General features: G+C 38.8%; 1 protein-coding gene across 11 annotated transcripts in view; it reads left to right on the plus strand.

Moving 5' to 3' along the window:
- citb (citron rho-interacting serine/threonine kinase b) overlaps positions 1 to 20,361 on the plus strand; it is a 130,321-nt gene that overhangs the window by 37,647 nt on the left and 72,313 nt on the right. For all 11 annotated transcript variants that reach the window (XM_087264075.1, XM_087264076.1, XM_087264083.1 and 8 more), the window contains exons 5-10: positions 5,376 to 5,546; positions 5,628 to 5,681; positions 8,042 to 8,095; positions 8,614 to 8,754; positions 12,483 to 12,608; positions 16,437 to 16,532. In XM_087264075.1, the coding sequence (XP_087120201.1) occupies positions 5,376 to 5,546; positions 5,628 to 5,681; positions 8,042 to 8,095; positions 8,614 to 8,754; positions 12,483 to 12,608; positions 16,437 to 16,532 (642 nt within the window). The remainder of the gene's footprint in view (positions 1 to 5,375; positions 5,547 to 5,627; positions 5,682 to 8,041; positions 8,096 to 8,613; positions 8,755 to 12,482; positions 12,609 to 16,436; positions 16,533 to 20,361) is intronic.

The raw sequence follows: 20,361 nt of genomic DNA on the forward strand, positions 1-20,361 counted from the left end.
CTTTTTACTCATACTAATTTGTTACTAAAACTTACTAATACTAATCTGTTGTAAACTTTACAACAGATACTTTTACTCTACTTGCACTACATTTTTTGGCAAGTATAATGGTACTTTTACTTGAGTATGACTTTTCAGCACTCTTTCCACCACTGATGGCAACATATCATGAAGTACCTTTAATAAATTCACCCAAAAAATTAAGCCATTAAGAGGGTTAAATATTCGGTTCTCAGACAAATATTATTTTATTTGAACAAACCATGTCTCAATTTAAAAGAAAATTAGTTTTCTTGGTCCAGGGTCATGCAATTTTAATTAGGCTAGGCATGGTATTTTACTACAGGTTAGAAGGTAAATCCAGACATGTACGTTTTCAACTTTCGCACAGTGTAAAAGTAGTGTTGAAATTGATAAATTGTTTTGCAAGTGGCGACGCAGTTTTGCAGTAGGTAGTGTTGTTGCCTCACAGCAAGAAGTTTGTGTGGAGTTTGCATGTTGTCCCTGCGTTTGCGTGGGTTTCCTCCGCTTTCCCCCACAGTCCTGTACTTGCGGTACAGGTGAGTTGGGTGGGCTAAATTGTCCTTAGTGTATGAGTGTGTATGGATGCTTCCCAGAGATGGGTTGCAGCTGCAAGGGCATCCGCAGCGTAAAACATGTGCTGGATAAGTTGGCAGTTCATTCCACTGTGGCAACTCCAGATTAATAAAGGGACTAAGCCGAAAAGAAAATGAATTAATGTTTTGCAAGTTACCCAATTTCCACAGAAGCATGTCTGAGGAGCTTTACAACAAGCTTTAATAAACAGAGAGCGTTACTGATCGTATCTTCTACACTTGTCGTTTTAAATTTCCCCTTTAGCGTAGCCTCAGGTTAATGTTTTATAATGTTTTATAAGGCGTTTGCTGTGTGATTGACATGACGTGAATGCGATTTGTGACCTGAAACTAATGGCTGATGAAACGCTGAGGACCGATTGGGGCTCGGACCGGCACACTCACTCTATCCACCCACTCGCTGCCCTTTCACCCACTCAGCACACTTATTTATCCACTTCTCCGCTCTGCTTTTCATGTGCGGGTCTCTCTCTGTGTCCCGCGGTTGGTTACTCAGACTGATTTCATCTCATGCTCTCACAAAGGTCTTCTGATTCGCCGTTTTTATTTGATTCGGCCATTTTGCACAAAACTGTTCTCTGAAATGGGCCGCACTTGCACTACAAAAGAAATCAGTCTGAAGTGCATGCATCTCACTCATACTGTATGTGTGGTGAGGGGCGGTAAAAGCGCAGGAATATTAAACTATCACTATAACTATGGGTAAAAAAATCTACCACATTCTCTGAATAAGTCATCTGAATAATAGTTCTTCATGTATATATATATATATATATATATATATATATATATATATATATATATATATATATATATATATATATATATGTATATATATATATATATATATATATATATATATATATGTATATATGTATATATATATATATATATATATATATATATATATATATATATATATGTATATATATATATATGTATATATATATATGTATATATATATATATGTATATATATATATATATATATATATATATGTATATATATATGTATATATATATATATATATATATATATATATATATGTATATATATATATATATATATATATATATATATATATATATATATATATATATATATATATATATATATATATGTGTATACATATATATATATGTGTGTGTGTGTGTGTATGTATATATATATATATATATATATATATATATATATATATATATATATATATATATATATATATATATATATATATATATATATATATGTGTGTGTGTATATAAGTCTTTTCCCGGCTTGTAGTAGTCGATCAAAAAGCGATTTAGTTTCTTATGACTATACACCAGCAGTAGAGTTTACTGTGATGTGACGGGGCTTGATCATAATCAAGGAGCTTGATCAAAGATTTACATTTACATTTACATTTAGTCATTTAGCAGACGCTTTTATCCAAAGCGACTTACAAATGAGGACAAGGAAGCAATTTACACAACCAAGAGCAACAATGAATAAGTACTAAAGGCAAGTTTCAGGTCTGTAAAGTCTAAGAAGGGAAGTGTTAGTAGTTTTTTTTTTTTTTTTTTTTTTTTTTTTTTTTTTTTTTGTACAATTAGTGTGATATTCAAAGAGGCAATTGCAGCTTAGGAAGTGAAGTGGAGACTAAATAGTTGAGTTTTTAGTCGTTTCTTGAAAATAGCGAGTGACTCTGCTGTTCTGATGCAGTTAGGGAGTTCATTCCACCAACTGGGCAGATTGAGCGTGAGCGTTCGCGAAAGTGATTTTTTCCCTCTTTGGGATGGAACCACGAGGCGACGTTCATTCACAGAACGCAAGTTTCTGGAGGGCACATAGATCTGCAGAAGTGAGTGCAGATAAGAAGGTGCTAGGCCAGAAGTCACTTTGTAGGCAAACATCAGAGTTTTGAATTTGATGCGAGCAGCAACTGGCAGCCAGTGCAAACGGACTAGCAGTGGAGTGACATGTGCTCGTTTAGGTTCATTGAAGACAACTCGTGCTGCTGCATTCTGGAGCAGTTGAAGAGGCTTGATAGAGTTAGCTGGAAGCCCAGCTAGTAGAGAGTTGCAGTAATCCAGTTTGGAGAGAACAAGAGCTTGAACAAGGAGTTGAGCTGCATGTTCAGATAAGAAGGGTCGGATCTTTCTGATGTTATAGAGTGCAAATCTGCACGATCGAGCAGTTCTAGAAATGTGGTCAGAGAAGTTTAGTTGGTCATCAATCGTTACTCCAAGGCTTTTCACCATTTTGGATGCAGTAATGGTTGCCCCATCCATCTGGATTGAAAAGTTATGGTGTAGAGTCGGGTTGGCAGAAACTACAAGCATTTCCGTTTTTGCGAGGTTCAGCTGAAGATGATGATCTTTCATCCAGTGTGAAATATCCAACAGGCAGGCTGAGATACGAGCTGGAACCGAGGGATCATCAGGATGAAAAGAGAGGTATAGCTGGGTGTCATCAGCATAGCAGTAGTAGGAGAATCCATGTCTCTGGATGACTGGTCCTAGAGATGATGTGTAGATGGAGAAGAGAAGTGGCCCAAGAACAGAGCCTTGAGGTACCCCAGTGTTTAGATGCTGTAGGTTGGACACCTCTCCCCTCCAAGACACCCTGAATGACCTGTCAGAGAGGTAAGATCTAAACCATTGTATAACAGTGCCCGCAACGCCCAGTGACTCAAGCGTAGATAGCAGGATCTGGTGGTTGACAGTGTCAAAAGCAGCTGACAAGTCCAGCAAAATGAGGACTGATGATTTAGAGTCTGCTTTAGCCAGTCTGAGATCCTCCACGACCGAGAGCAGGGCAGTCTCAGTTGAGTGGCCTTTCTTAAAGCCGGATTGCTTGTTGTCCATGAGATTGTTTTGAGTAAGAAAGTCCAGGACTTGATTGAACACTACTTTCTCCAGAATCTTGGCCATGAATGGAAGCAGGGATACTGGTCTGTAGTTTTCAAGTAGCGTATGGTCCAGGTTGGGTTTCTTTAGCAGTGGGGTTACCCTAGCCTGCTTAAATGTAGTGGGGAATAAACCAGAGTCAAGAGATGTGTTAATTATGTGAGTCAGTGTTGGTATGACTGCAGGAGAGATGGCTTGCAAGAGATGAGAGGGAATGGGATCGAGTGGACAGGTGGTTGCATGGCTAGATAGCACAAGTTTGGACACCTCAGACTCAGAGAGCTGAGAAAAGGAGGTGAGTGTGTGTGGTGTTGGTGTTGTATCTTGCGTGTTTGTTGTAGGTGCAGCAAATTGAGCACTGATTTTTGCAGTTTTGGTGCAGAAGAATGTAGCAAAGTCATCAGTAGTAAGTGTGGAGGATGCGGGTGGAGGAGGAGGATAGAGGAGGGAGGAAAATGTTTTAAAAAGTAGGCGAGGATTAGTGGCATTGTTGATTTTCAGACGGTAATACGTCTGCTTTGCAGAAGTAACCTCAGCTGAGAAAGAGGACAGAAGAGTTTGGTATGTTAAGAGGTGTGCAGGATTTTTAGTTTTCCGCCAAATTCTCTCTGCAGCCCGAAGTTTTGAGCGATGCTCACGGAGAGCATCCGAGAGCCAGGGTGCAGGAGGACTGGCACGGGCTGGCCTGGATGCAAGAGGACATAATCGGTCTAGACATGATGCTAGTGTGGAGCAGAGTGTATTAGTGGCACTGTTCGAATCAAGTGCAGTGAGTTTGCGAGATGGAGGAAGAGAGTCTGAAACAATGGTGGATAGTCTATTGGGTGAGAGAGATCGTAGGTTTCTGCGAAAGGTAACCAGTGTTGGAGTGTGTGGCGGCTCAGGAGTAATGTGGATGTTGAGAGACAGAAGGAAATGATCAGATATTTGTAGTGGAGTTACTATTGTTTGATCAGTGAAGCAGTGTCGTGTGTAAATAAGGTCTAGCTGATTACCTGATTTGTGGGTAGCAGAAGTAGGTGCTCTTTTTAGGTCAAAAGAGGCAAGCAGAGTCTGAAAGTCTGCAGCTTGCGGTTTGTCAACGTAAATGTCACCTAGCACCAATAAGGGAGTGGCAAAATTAGAAAAAGATGAGAGAAGAACATCCAGTTCATCTAGGAAGTGACCTAATTTACCTGGTGGGCGGTAGATGACAACCACATTTATGTAGAAGGGGTGGATAATGGTGACTGCATGGAATTCAAAGGAGCTGATTGTTGGCAGGGACGGTATCAGAGTAAATTTCCATTCTTTGGAAATTAGTAGTCCAGTCCCACCCCCTCTCCCTGTCTGACGAGGAGTGTGGGAAAAAGAGAAATTAGCAGAAAGAGTAGCATGTGTAGCAGTGATTGATCATATTCTCTTCTGAAAAAAGAAGAGTATCTTTTTCAACAAAAAAAATGATCACAGTTACAGCCAGCATCCCACAAAAAACACTTTGAGCCTCATTTTGTGCATATCAAATCGCAAAATCCAAACAGCCACATTTGACTGCTTTGAATGGAAACATTTTTTTTTTACCCATTTTTCCATAATAAAATATTATGGTGGGTAATGAGATTGAATTCCTTGCCTAGGTCGGTCCCGGAATAAAAAAGTTTGGGAATCCCTGCCATATAATACTCAGCTTTATTCAGTTGCATTTGTCAATAATTCAAGTGAACACAATTTAAATTCGGATGGTTTTGTCACATTTTAAGCTCCATAATGTTTTGAGTGCATATGAGCTGAATAATAGACACATTGACCATGTTTCTGTTCTTCCTCATGTACTCAGAGGACTTGTTCCTTGCTAACTAAAGAGCCATTTTAACCATTTATGATTGTGCAGGAGTACCACGCTCAGCTGGAGGAGATGCGAGTGTCTATTCGTCAGCTGGAGGAGAATCTGTCGGCCGCTCGTCGCCGCAGTGACCTGTACGAGTCTGAGCTTAAAGAGTCCCGTCAGACCAGTGAGGAGCTCAAGAGGAAGGCTGTGGAGTACCAGCAGAAGATCCAGAAGGTTGGAAACAAGTCAGAAACAACAAATGGATTTGCTTATATGCTCTAAAAAAGCTTTGACTTGTCTGTTTTTATATTTCAGGCTAAAGAACAAGGGAAAGTTGAGATGGAGGAGCTTTTGAGCAAACTCCAGAAGGTAAATAATTTTTTTCTTTATTCATTTATTTTAGAATGTTTTACATGTCCTAACAAAATCAAAACAAAATATAAACAATAATATTATTAAACAAAAAAAAATTGTAAATGCTTTCTGTATATGTCCAATAACAAGCTAATATACACTCACCGGCCACTTTATTAGGTACACCTTACTAGTACAGTCTTGGAGCCGCTTTTGCCTTCAAAGCTGCCTTAATCCTTCATGGCAGAGATTCAACAAGGTACTGGAAATATTCCTCAGAGATTTTGCCCCATATTGACATGATAGCATCGCACAGTTGCTGCAGATTTGTCGGCTGCACATCCATGATGCGAATCTCCCGTTCCACCACATCGCAAAGGTGCTTTATTGCAGGGTTCACCACCATGTTGGTGACCCCTGCAATAGAGCATCTTTTTTACAGGGCTTTTTTAGCTTGTCTTATTTTTTTTTCAACTAAATATTCTTAAATCAAGAAACATTTTCTAGACAAATATAACATTGTTTTGTTTTCAGATATAAGTTAAAATGAAGTGAGTTTTTCCTTAAAACAAGAAAAAAACATGCCAGCGGGCTGAGTAAATTAATCCTGTATTCAGTTTGAAATGTTTATTTTACTTAACTCAATACTTTAGATAGATAATTTATCTTGTTTTGATGGACAAAATCACTTAGTTTTGACTTATTATTCCTGAAAACAAAGCAGTAGTTTATACTTGTCTAGAAAATGCTCTTTTATAGTGACCCCGGAAACAAAATTTGTCTCGTGTTGCTCGGGCATATTTTTGAAAACATTTATGAGTCAAAATTATGGATTTTTTTAGATCAAAAATAATGGTAATATTATGTTAAAAGAGAAGGTCGCTGGTTTGAACCTCAGCTGGGTCTGCTGGCGTTTCTGTGTGGAGTTTGCATGTTCTTCCTGCGCTCTCATGGGTTTCCTCCGGGTGCTCCGGTTTCCCCCACAGTCCAAAGACATGCGGTACAGGTGAATTGGGTAGGCTAAATTGTCTGTAGAGCATGTGTGTGAATGAGTGTGTATGGATGTTTTCCAGAGATGGGTTGCAGCTGTAAGGGCATCCGCTGCGTAAAACATATGCTGGATAAGTTGGCGGTTCATTCCGCTGTGGCGACCCCAGATTAATAAAGGGACTAAGCTGAAAAGAAAATAAATGTAAATAACACATTCCATGAAGATATTTTGTAAGTTTCCAATTGTAAATCTCAATTTGGATTAGGAAAGTTCATTGCTAAGAACTTTAAACAACTTTAAAAACAACTATAAAGGTGATTTTCTCAGTATTTATATATGTTTTAACCCTCATATTTGACATTTTCAATAGTTGTATATCTCAGCCAAATATTGACATATCCCAACAAAACCACACACATCAATGAAGAGCTTATTTATTAATTTGCCATGCGATCTATAAATCTCAATTCATAAAAAAATGACAACTAAAAATAAGAACTAATATTTTTATTCGCCTTTTGCAAACAAACTTTTAAGGCTTTCTAACAAACAGTATCCAGTGATAAACTGACAAAATTCAGTGCTGGTCAACTGGTCTGGATTATAAAGTCTTACTTTGTTGTTATTATTATTATTAAGCTAAAGAATTATATTGCTAATGTGGCTGTTTTTTAAGAGGTCAAAAATAGTTTTTTCTATTTTAGATGTATTGCCAAGCTGAAGTCTGTCATCTTTTTCAGTGATTTGGAGAAAGTTGTTCATGCTTTTATCTCTTCTCGTCTGGACTATTGCAACGCATTGTATCTGGGTGTGAGTCAGGCCTCTCTCTCGCGACTGCAGCTAGTCCAGAACGCAGCTGCCAGGCTTTTAACAGGCACAAAAAAACGAGAACGCATTACACCTGTACTTGTTTCCCTACACTGGCTGCCAATCCAGTTTAGAATTCAGTACAAAGTTCTGTTGTATGTTTCTAAATCCCTCCATGGCCTGGCCGCTGAGTATATTTCTGAGCTAATTATTATGCACCAACCTGTGAGATCTCTTCGCTCTATGGATCGTCTCTATTTGCAAGTTCCTAAATCACACTTAAAATGTCGAGGTGATAGAGCTTTCTCGGTAGCAGCTCCAGGACAAGCTCTTCCACTCTCTTTAAGAACAGCTCAAACCTTTGAGTCTTTTCAGAGGTCACTGAAAACACACTTATTTTCTTTAGCTTTTAATCATGTGATGTGAGTTTATGTGTTTTGGTTTTATGTATATTTTACATGCGTTTTATGTGTTTTATGTACAGCACTTTGGTAATCATTGTGATTTGTGAAAGTGCTATAGAAATAAAGTGAGTTGAGTTGAGGTTAAGCATTTCTTCTGTTTGTAAATGTCTTAGACCAATGGAGAGCAACAAGTAAAGATTGAAGAGCTCCAGGAGAAGCTTGCTAAGGTAAAGTAGGCATTTACTTCATATTGACAAACATATATATGGATTGAGTTGTTCTGGATAATGGCAGATTATTTATGTAATAAAAAAGGTTTGTAATAATGACATTATTGTTTTTTTTCCTGAGCTAAACTGAATGTTTCAGCTAGATTGAGTGGAATAATTACACAGTTTTCTTCAATTGAGATGCATTACAGGTTTTATTCTGCGATAACAACCTCCTGAATGTACTTTATCTCTAACAATTTTGATCTTGTCCTGTCAAAATTACAGACCACTTTCACAGTGTAGCTTCTTTCCTCAAGGCGAGCACAGGAGCTATTGTTTTTGTTTCTGTCAGCTTTGCATTTAATTAAAGAATTAATAAACTATCACTCCTAAGAACAATGTTTTGTGTCAAATTTTTATGTTTTGTAGCAATTAGCCATGTAATAAGTGGGATAAAGTACATACAGGGCAGTTGTTTTGGCAGAGTAAACTCTACAGTCTTAGTCTTGTTCTGCTCCTTTCTTTTCTTCCAGGCAGTGAAGGCGAGTACTGAAGCCACTGAACTCCTCCAGAACGTCCGTCAGGCTAAAGAGCGAATGGAGCGAGACCTGGAGCGTCTGCAGACCAAAGAGGACTCGTCCGACAGCCTGCGCAGACGCTTACGAGAGACTGAGGTTACAATTCACTTCGCTTTAGCTTCTTCACACACTTCATTTTACCATGAGATTAACATTTTAACTTCATCTTCTTTATTTATGTAGCACATTGAACTGTAAGTTGAATTCAATAGTAACTGGATGCAGCCTTTATGATGCAAGCTGAGACTGCATCACTCAGCGATGCAATGTCAGACACAATGCACTCAAATGGAGCTAGTGACGTCACTGTGATGGGTAGGGTTAGGGGTGGGGTTAGGTGAGCCCATTAAAAAGCATTGGATGCAGCCCAGATTGCACTGCACCAGGTCTGCAGCCAGACCCCTCTCATTGAATTGCCCAAAGTGCTTCATATAACATTCAGAAATGTTAAGTATTTAAATGTCATGGACAACAAAATACAAACATTTACATTTAGTTATTTAGCAGATGCTTTTGTTCAAAGTGTCATACAAATGAGGAGCCATTCAGCGATTCAATAAGAAAAGGCAATAGACACAAGTGCTGATCATGCAGAAGAACCCTTAGTGCTCACAGTGCTCAGAGAATTAAGTGCTAGATTAAGGAGAGATGAGTGTGTGTATGTATTTTTTTATGGTGGCTTGAGAAAGGCCAACATACTGTTATACTACATACTGTAAACTTCTTCATCGTCTTCTGAGACTAAACTCTATATGCATCTCCTCCTAGACTGTTCATACAACCACCACCAAACTAACTCCAAACCTCCAAACTAAACTGAATACTTAAATTGCTATATCTTTCCCAACTGATCCGACTTACGGTTTTCTGAAAACTGACCCGGAAAAGTCCCAACATTTGAAAACACTTTATGACCTCATAATTTTGCGCCAGACTGTCAAACAGAATTAAGTTTGGGCTCATTTAACTCAGACTATCAATCTGCCAATCACTGATGACCTTTCAACTTACTAGCCACACCTTAGCAACCACTTACGACACCCTAGCAACTATCCCATAGACTTCCATTATTAAAAAATGCCATTATCTTTACATTGGACATACTAAAAAACATATCAATTTTTTTTACTAACAATATACTGATCCATGCTATGTCAATACATACTCACGACATACCAACCCATACTGGAAACATGCTAACGACATACTAACCCATACTGGAAACATACTAACGACATACCAACCCATACTTGAAACATACTAACGACATATCAACCCATACTGGAAACATACTAACGAAATACCAACCCATACTGGAAACATACTAACGAAATACCAACCCATACTGGAAACATACTAACGACATACCAACCCATACTGGAAACATACTAACGACATATCAACCCATACTGGAAACATACTAACGACATACCAACCCATACTTGAAACATACTAACGACATATCAACCCATACTGGAAACATACTAACGACATACCAACCCATACTGGAAACATACTAACGACATACCAACCCATACTGGAAACATACTAACGACATACAAACCCATACTGGAAACATACTAACGACATACAAACCCATACTGGAAACATACTAACGACATTCCAACCCATACTGGAAACATACTAACGACATACAAACCCATACTGGAAACATACTAACGACATACAAACCCATACTGGAAACATACTAACGACATACCAACCCATACATACCAACCCATACTGGAAACATACTAACGACAGACATACCAACCCATACTGGAAACATACTAACGACATACCAACCCACACATACCAACCCATACTGGAAACATACTAACGACATACTAACCCATACTTGAAACATACTAACGACATACTAACCCATACTTTGAAACATACTAACGACATACAAACCCATACTGGGTATTGGATATCAACCCGTACTTGAAACATACTAACGACATACCAACCTATACTGGAAACATACTAACGACATATCAACCCATACTGGAAACATACTAACGACATACAAACCCATACTGGAAACATACTAACGACATACTAACCCATACTGGAAACATACTAACGACATATCAACCCATACTGGAAACATACTAACGACATATCAACCCATACTGGAAACATACCAACGACATATCAACCCATACTGGAAACATACTAGCAGACATGCTGATTCATTTTACATTCATGCTGACATGCTAATTCATAGTGTAACATGCTACCAACATGCTAATGTATGCTAACAACATGCTAATTTATGCTAGAAACATGCTAGCAAAATGTTAATTCATACTAGGACCATGCTTTAAGAATTTATGTTTGCAAGAATTTATGTTAGCAACTGGTTAGCAACCACTCAGAATACCTTAGCAACCCCCTAGCAACACCTTATCAATACTTAGCAATCACCTGGCAGCACCTCAGCAACCACCTAGGAACCACTCAGAACACCCTAGAAACTACCTAGTAACACCATAACAATTACCTAGAATACCATAGCAACCGTCTAGCAACACGTTAGCAACCACTTAGAACACCCTAGCAACACCTTAGCAATTACCTAGAACAGCTTAGCAACTCCCTAGCAACACCTAGGCAATGCCTTAGCAACCACCTCGCAACGCCTTAGTAACCGTCTAGCACCCACTCAGAACACCCTAGCAACCGCCTAGCAACCTCTCAGAATACCTTGGCAACCACCTAGCACCACTTTAGCGAACACTTTAGCTTGAGCCCCGGCTGGGTCAGTTAGTGTTTCTGTGTGGAGTTTGCATGTTCTCCCCGTGTTGGCGTGGGTTTCCTCCAGGTGTTCCAGTTTCCTCCACAGTTCAAACACATGCACTATAGGGGAATTGAATAAGCTAAGTTGGCTGTAGTGGGTGTGTTCAAGAGTGTATGGGTGTTTCCCAGTACTGGGTTGCGGCTGAAAGAGCATCCGCTGCGTAAAGCATGTGCTGGATAAGTCCCCTCCGCTGTGGCTATCCCAGATTAATAAAGGGACCAAGCCGGAAAAACAATTAATGAATGAATGATGTTAACACTTTCAATAAAGTGGTATTTGTTAATGTTAACCATTTACTAACATGGACAAACGCTGAACTATACATTTATTATTGTATTTTTGATGTTGCCAAGTTGTTCTAAGGGGTTGCTAGGCGGTTGCTAGGGTGTTCTGAGTGGCTGCTAGGTGGTTGCTAAGGCATTGCATGTTGGTTGCTAAGGCATTGCCTAGATTTTGCTATTTTTGTGTTGGTTAAGCATATTTAATGGTAATACAAGTGGCACAGTGGCTCAGTGCTTAGCACTGTCGCCTCACAGCAAGAAGGTCATTGGTTTGAGTCCTGGCTGGGTCAGTTGGCATTTTTGTTCAACCACATGCGCTTTAGATGAATTGAATGCACTAAATTGGCCGTAGTATATGAGTGTGTATACCCAGTACTGGGTTGCAGCTGAAAGGGCATCCGCTGTGTAAAACATACGCTGGAATAGTTGGCGGTTCATTCCACTGTGGTGACCTCTGAAATGGAGAGTAAGCAGAAAGAGAATGAATGAATAATGGTAATACAGTCCATATTAACAATGTATTATCTAATGTTAACAAGCTTGAATTTGGATTTTAGTAAGGCATTAGTAAATCGTGCATTATGATTAATAAATGCTCAACAAATATTGTTTATAATTAGTTCATGTTAGTTCATATGTTAACAAACATTAACTAATGGAACCTTATTGTAAAGTGTGACCGTTTTGTTTTGGACAGTGCGGAATTTGATTGTGTTTCTTTGTTTGGGATTGATCAGGATGGCAAAAAATCCCTGGAGAACCAGGTGAAGAGGCTGGAGATGGTGGAGCGGAGAGAATCCAAACTGAAAGACGACATTCAGACCAAATCGCAGCAGATCCAGCAGATGGCCGACAAAATCATGGTGAGACTGAGACGCGAGCGGGAGCTGAACCCCTGCTGGTTTACACATACTGCATCTAAAACACAAACAAACAGGTAAACACTGGAGTGCTGTTCACTTCAACATGACGTGTCCATCAAATGCGATTGCAGCACTGCAGAAATCCCTACCGGAGATATCACATGTACAGCTGAAGGCAGAATTATTAGCCCCTGTATTTTTTTTTTCACTAATTCCTGTTGAACGGAATGAAGATTTTTTTCAACACATTCCTAAAAATATTAGTTTTAATAACTCATTTTTAAAAACTGACTTATTTTTGCCATGATGACAGCACATAATATTTGACTAGATACTGTTCAAGATACAAGTATTCAGCTTAAAGTGGCATTTATAGGCTTAAAGAGCCCCTATTATGGGTTTTTGAAAACGTAAGGGTCCATCTAATAGTCCTATGACGAAACTAACAGCATGGGTGAAGGTTTACTGCATGTAAGCCTTTTAGCACTGGGATTCCCAAACTTTTTTATTCCGGGACCCACCTAGGCAAGTAATTCAATCTCAAGACCCACCATAATATTTTAATATGGAAAAATGGGTAAAAAAAAAATTTATCCATTCAAAGCAGTCAAATGTGGCTGTTTGGATTTTGCGATTTGATATGCACAAAATAAGGCTCAAAGTGCTTTTTGTGGGATGCTGGCTGTAACTGTGATCATTTTTTTGTTGATGAAGATACTCTTCTTTTTTCAGAAGAGAATATGATCAACCTTTGTTGACATATTCAGAATGTTTTGTTGTCAGGTGTCGTTTAAGTTTTAAGGGTTTCATGAAAAAACTAAATCGCTTTTTGATCGACTACTACAAGCTGGAAAACGTCAGATAAATATGCCAATGCAATTAACGTTATTGCTGAATAGATCTAATGTTTACACATTTGCTTGAGGAAGGAATAATAGGGGTAGTTACATTACTATTACTATTTTCCATAACATCTATGCCCTTCCATAACATTAGCTGACGTTAAAACTAACTGATAGCACTATAGCTATTTATTGATTGGCAATCTGTCAACGTTGGGGTCGAAAAAATATGGGACAACAAATAGCTTCAAATGATAGAATACACAGCAAACATTAGAAAATATTGACAATAAAATAAAAAGTTTAGCCTATTAAAATTAATGGCCTATCCAGAAATTAAATAAAGCTATAAAATCTATTTCACTTTTGATTGTATTTGCATATTGATTAAAGTTACTCTAGTTATTTAGCGAAGAGCAGCAGATGAATCTCTCATTGTGTTTTGTTTGATAACAGAGGTGTTAATGCTTTAAGGCAAATTGAATAAAACAGGTTAAAAACTAGTGACCCAATTTTTTTTTCACTTAAATTAATATAAAAATGTCAACATAGGCTCATTCTGAAAACATAGCCGTATATACATTCCTGGAGATTGTGAAATATGTAGCCAGAAAAATGTATGGCTGCATTTCGTCTTTAAAATGAACTCTACGAGGTGGTATGGCGGGCGCTGTTCCTTTTCATACTTACCACCTGACCGCTTACCTCCATAAGGACAGCTTTCCCGCTGTTACCAGTTTGTCCAGTGGCTCGCCATGTACGTCAGAGTATTTGAGACCCAGAGTAAAGTTGACTATGACAACAGGGTTCGAGTCTGGCGAAGAACGGTTCCAGAAAGCAGGTAAAACAGAAGCAAAAAAAATAAAAGTAAATAACAGGGTGAGAATGTGGTAAAATCTAAAAACGTGGTAAAAATCAGGCTGCCATGAGGGATTGTTCTGGATTGCTTTTCCAAACATTATCGGTTTTGTTTAGGGAAGTGGGTCAGTCAGTCTGTCAGTCAGTCAGTCAACATTGGTCTCTGATGGATTTATGTGAAAACAGCAGCTGTGAATGACACTCGCGAGAGAAATTAGAGATCTGAAAAAGCGTACACAGCAGATTCTGCCGTATTTGCAAACACTGCAAAAAAGAAAAAGAAAATGTAGCTCCTGTGAGGTATTTGGCACTCTCCGGAAATGTATATAGGGCTACATAATCAGAATAAGCTTAAGTTGTAAAATGTACTTTGAATGAAAGACATTAATTTCAGTTTCACTTGTTTTTAGGTGAACTGTCCCTTTAATTAAGACCAGTAACACTTATTAGTCACACCAAATATAACCACATACACACACACTTTCTTCTTTCATTGGTTGCTCTTCAACCTGCTTAGCCTGGCAGTAACAGCTTTTCCTCATTTCCCAGCATGCTCTCTGGTCCTGTCACGGCTCCAATAGTGACAGATTGCAGGAGTGGATCATCTCCGTCTTTGGCCATGATCGTGTGTGTCACAATGATGATGGGTTTTAATGATTTCTGCTTCTTTTTGATGGATTTCTTTGATTTTAGTCATGATTAACATGTGCTGGAAATGAATCGCTTTATGTGGAAATTTGTGTTGTTATGCTTAATCAGAATTAAAACTAATATAAAAATACTTTATTTTAATAAAAATCATAATTTTTCTGAGCTGAAATAAAACAATTATTCATTCATTCATTTTCCTTTTCGGCTTAGTCCCTTTATTAATCCGGGGTCGTCACAGCGGAATGAACCGCCAACTTATCAAGCATATGTTTTACACAACAAATGCCCTTCAAGCTGCAACCCAGCACTGGGAAACATCCATACACACTCATTCACACTCATACACTAGGGACAACTTAGTTTCTTCAATTTTTTTTATAGCGCATGTGTTTGGACTGTGGGGGAAACCAAAGCATCCGGAGGAAACCCACGCCAACACGGGGAGAACATGCAAACTCCACACAGAAACGACAACTGACCCAGTCGGCACTCGAACCAGCGACCTTGCTGTGAGGCGACAGTCACCATGTTGCCACATTAAAATTGCTTTAATAAAATTCAAATACCTTACATGCCTGGATCTAACAGGAAGAAATAAAAAACAACAACTCTGAGATTCTTCTTTGGAAAAACATAAAAATAATTTTATTTTAATACACACATTATTCATTGTCAATATTCACGAGTAAACATTTTAAATTACTTTTACATTTGAGCATAATACACACAGATATTGCTTAAAATCTGGCGACTGTGTCACCAGGTCAATCACCAATAACACAGAATTCTGAATTTAGCACCCACTTGTTTGTGTCACGGTCACCAGCGATCCAGCCTGTGCAAATCGCATACAGCTACAAATTATCCGGTATTCAATTAGTTTTTCCTTGCCTTGTTTTGCTGTGTTAGACCCTTGCTTATATTGTTTATTCCTGTATGCTGACTGTCTTTTAACCTTCCGCCTGTTTATTACCATGACTCTGGATTTGCCTGTGTACATCTGTTTTCCCCTGTGTTGACCGTTGCTGACAATCCTGTTATAAACCTGCGTTCGGATCTGCACTCCATTGTCAGCGTCTCTATTGTGACAGTTTGTTGCCACACTGAATGAAAACCTAAAGCACGCTATGCTAAAATGTGTCTATTTAACCGATGCATATTACACAACGTTATGCTACAGACTTATGGGAAATGTAGTTCAGAGTGCACACATTCCCCCATCACACTCTAATAACCTCAGGTTGTTCAGAAGAGATGTCAACACAGGCTCAAACTGTGCTTAAAAGAGCTTTTCATTCAATTAAAATGTGCTAATCTCAATACAAACACGTTTAATTTTCCTTGGCAGCACATTAACTTTCTCTTTACATCTTTTAAGTACATTTTTGAAGAAACATCATACTCTAGATGAGGCAATTCAATGATAACAAAGCTGACTCTTCTGACAGTAATGTTGTCTTCGGTCGTCTGTTCTCAGGAGCTTGAAGAAAATTTGCGGGACTCGCAGGCGATGGCGCAGCGCATGGAAACACAGCTGGAGCAGAAGGAAAAGCTTTTTGAAGACAAGATCAAGGTCGGGCCAAACAAACACACACACACACACATGCACACACACTTGTGATCAAGACATCAGAGCTTCACCTCCATCACTGAGTTTCCATATACTCAGCTTTAGTGCTCAGTAACAGTTTAATAGCAGCTGAATGAAGGATTCTGACGCGTGCTCATCTTTTTTTCTGGGTTAAGTCTTTAAACTAAAAGCACAATACGTAAGATTTTTTCATTAAAATATCATAAAAATCACTAGAACATTCATTCATTCATTCATTCATTCATTCATCCTTCGGCTTGGTCCCTTATTTATTAGGGGTCGCCACAGCGGAATGAACCGCCAACTATTCCAGCATACTTTTACACAGCGGATGTCCTTGCCGCAACCCAGTACTGGGAAACACCCACACACACTCAATCTCACCCACTCATACACTATGTCCAATTTATTTTATCCAATTCACCCATAGCGCATGTGTTTGGAGGAAACCGGAACACCCAGAGGAAACCCACCCCAACACAGGGAGAACATGCTAACAGAAATGCCAACTGACCCAGCCGCGACTCAAACTAACAGCCTTTTTGCTGTGATGCCACAGTGCTAACCACTGTGCCATTGTACAATTAAGCAGTGTAAGATAATAATAGTTAAAAACTAGGGATGGGAAGATTAACCGATATGTATCGATACGCGGTCATGCGCGTGCACGATGCGAGTGCATCGGTTGAGCAGCAGAGGATGAATGAAATTTTGGAAGCAAATCGAGATGCATCGGTTTTTGCGAGATGCATCGATTTTTCCGAGATACAGCTTATATTTTTAATATAGAATGTATTTTTTATTTATTAACAAGTGTTGTCAACCTGTTTTTGGTGCATAATTAAATCAACCTACATAAAGTAAGCCTTAGCAACGGATTTGCGGATGTGTACACTTTCACTACAACTCAGTGTATCAGGTGTGCGGATGAAGCTAGTGGAGCGCCCTCAGAAAGCGCGAGAAGCAAAACAAACATTTTATTCCCCACTGAGTTTTAAATCTAAAGTATGGCAACATTATGGATTTAAGGATGGACGACATGACAGGACAGATGCAATTTGCAAAATGTGCCGCGCATCTGTAAAATACGCGGGCAGTACGACTAATCTGATATCTCACTTGAAGCGGCACCACGGTGTTGTTGTGAAGGCATCTTCCAGTGTTTCTGCATCCCCGGCTTTCGCACTGCTTCAACCAGTTCCAAAAGTGGTGAGAAAAGCATTGCAAGTTTTTTTTTCCGTGCGCAACAGTTCTGCTCGCTCTACGCCAATAACGAATGCTATTGCATTGTTCATCTGCAAAGATATTCAGCCTAGTGTCACGGAGAACGAAGGTTTTAAACACCTCCTCCTGTTAATTTTTATTTAATTATAATAATAATAATAATATTAATAATAATAATGATAAAAATAATTGGGTGTCACGGTGGCACAGTGGGTAGTTTGACCACCTCACAGCAAGAAGATTGCTGGTTTGTTATATTTTTATTAGCCTGTTGTTTACAGTGACAGTGATGTTTCAAAGCAGCATAACACTGCTAGTTCACCACCTTAAGTTTTGAATAATCAGTGGCAAAATATCTTTGTAAAACTTGTTTTCATAGTTGAAAAGTTAAATCACAATTCTTGTTGTGCAATGCTAAATTTATTTATGTTGAAAGAGTGCAAATATATATATATTTTTTTAATATATATTGCACTTATACATTCTGTTTATCTTGAAAATACTTAAATAATATGTGCTATAGGTTCTAAAATGGCCCTCTACTGTAAACTGACACTCTGGCTCTGAGAGAAGAGCCAGTTTGTAAAAAAAAGTCTTGGTTTTGCTTTGTTAATAAATAATCAAACTCATTCAATGGCACAGCATCCTCTTTCACATCATCTCATAAACTTGATCTAATTAGTCAGTGCTGAAATATCGCATCGCATCGTATCGTGATATGGGTGTGAATTGTATCGTGTTGCATCGCAATATGTCACAAATGTATCGCTAATATATCGGATCGTATTCTTTGTATCGAGATGCGTATCGGATCGGCATTAAAGCTTAGATGCCCAACCCTATTAAAAACAAATCAAAATTTTATTACTATGAATTAAATAAGTAAGAAGGTCGCTGAGTCGCAGGTTCGAGCCTTGGCTCAGTTGGCATTTCTGTGTGGAGTTTGCATGTTCTCCTGGTGTTCGCGTGGGTTTCCTCCGGGGGCTCCGGTTTCCCCCACAGTCCAAAGACATGCGATACAGGTGAAATGAGTAGGCTAAATTGTCCGTAGTGTATGAGTGTGTGTGTGAATGTGTGTGTGGATGTTTCCCAGAGATGCGTTGTGGCTGGAAGGGCATCCGCTGCATAAAAACTTGCTTGATAAGTTGGCGGTTCATTCCGCTGTGGCGAGCCTTAATTGATAAAGGGACTAAGCTGACAAGAAAATGAATGAAAGAATGAATAAATTAAATAAATTATAGGGAAGGAGAGTGCATCTATTAAATGTAAACATTGCCACTTTTTAAAGAAATTAGCTTTCCCAGAACATCAAACCCTTTCTGCTGTGTTCTCATCAGACGCAGAAGAAGCGTCAAGCGCGAGTGATTTACATGTTAAGTCAATGCAAAGACACGAATAGACATCCTGCGGTTGATTATGACGTAGCACCTGTTGTTGGTGTCCAGGGGGAAAATCCTCTTGCCGACACAGACAACAGTTCATCAAACTGGGCTCTGCTCACCTTTGAAAGCTTCCATCATCCAGGCATAGTTTCTGGAGAAATTGATGAACTCACAGAGCTTGCTGCACCTCTGAAAGGATCTAGTTGACTCAGACTCACCTCCAAACAAATCGGCGCTGTTTTTTAGCCTTCATAAAGCACGTAAACACAGCTACTCTCTCAATAAAATCAATGTTAGCCATCAAGCAAAGAAGCTAGCCATTTAGCAAATAAACTAGAGTCACCGGGCAGACAGAAGTCTTGCCCATCATGTGAAATCGCATCTGTTGTGAAGGGAATTTGACACGCAAATGAAGCGGATTTGACGCGTGAATGAAGCGAGTAAACTCAAAATGTTCATGCGTCTATTTACGCACGAATAGCGCGATTTATCCATGTTTGCTGCGTCTGGTGTGAACATAGAATTCCAACTTTAGAAATTACATGGTATCCACAAGCCATCACTGTTCAGCAAGTGAACGCTCCAGTGTTCGTGTGTCTGTGTTTACACTTGGTGTACAGTGATAAAGGTTGGTAAACCGATGCCTATCACAGTCATATCTGTTAAGCATGTAAACACAATAACCACCAAATAACCAACCAATCAGCTGTGTTTAAGAGCACATTCAACACGCTCAAATGATAGCATGAAACTTACGTTTTTAATATTTCAGGACCCATTGGTACCTAAGTTAATACTTTTGACAACCCTTTTTCAGAGCCACCATAGAAAGAAAAGTTAGAATCCAGAATGCTATTCACTTGCAGCACAGAACACTTTATGACAAAGTGCTGAATATAAAGACATTCGGTGTGAGAGCCACTGCTGTAGACTACTGTATGCTGGTTTCAATGCCTGACACGCAGTTTTCCCATGCTGCTGGTTGTTGAGTGTGTATGTGTGCGCATTTGACCTTTGAAGTAGCTTACTGCCAGTATCTGTTTAATATTCATTTGCTAAAATTTGTATTTGTGTTATGTATCACAAGCAAAGTATTGAAATGCCACTGACTTCCTGAAATAAATGTTGAATTTCGGGATAATTCAATTTAATTTAATTCATCTTTATTTCTCTAGCGCTTTTACAATGTAGATTGTCAAAGCAGC

The sequence above is a fragment of the Danio rerio genome, chromosome 8 (genome assembly GCF_052040795.2).
Source record: "Danio rerio strain M-AB ecotype USA chromosome 8, GRCz13ab, whole genome shotgun sequence".
In the NCBI taxonomy this organism is placed as follows: domain Eukaryota; kingdom Metazoa; phylum Chordata; class Actinopteri; order Cypriniformes; family Danionidae; genus Danio; species Danio rerio.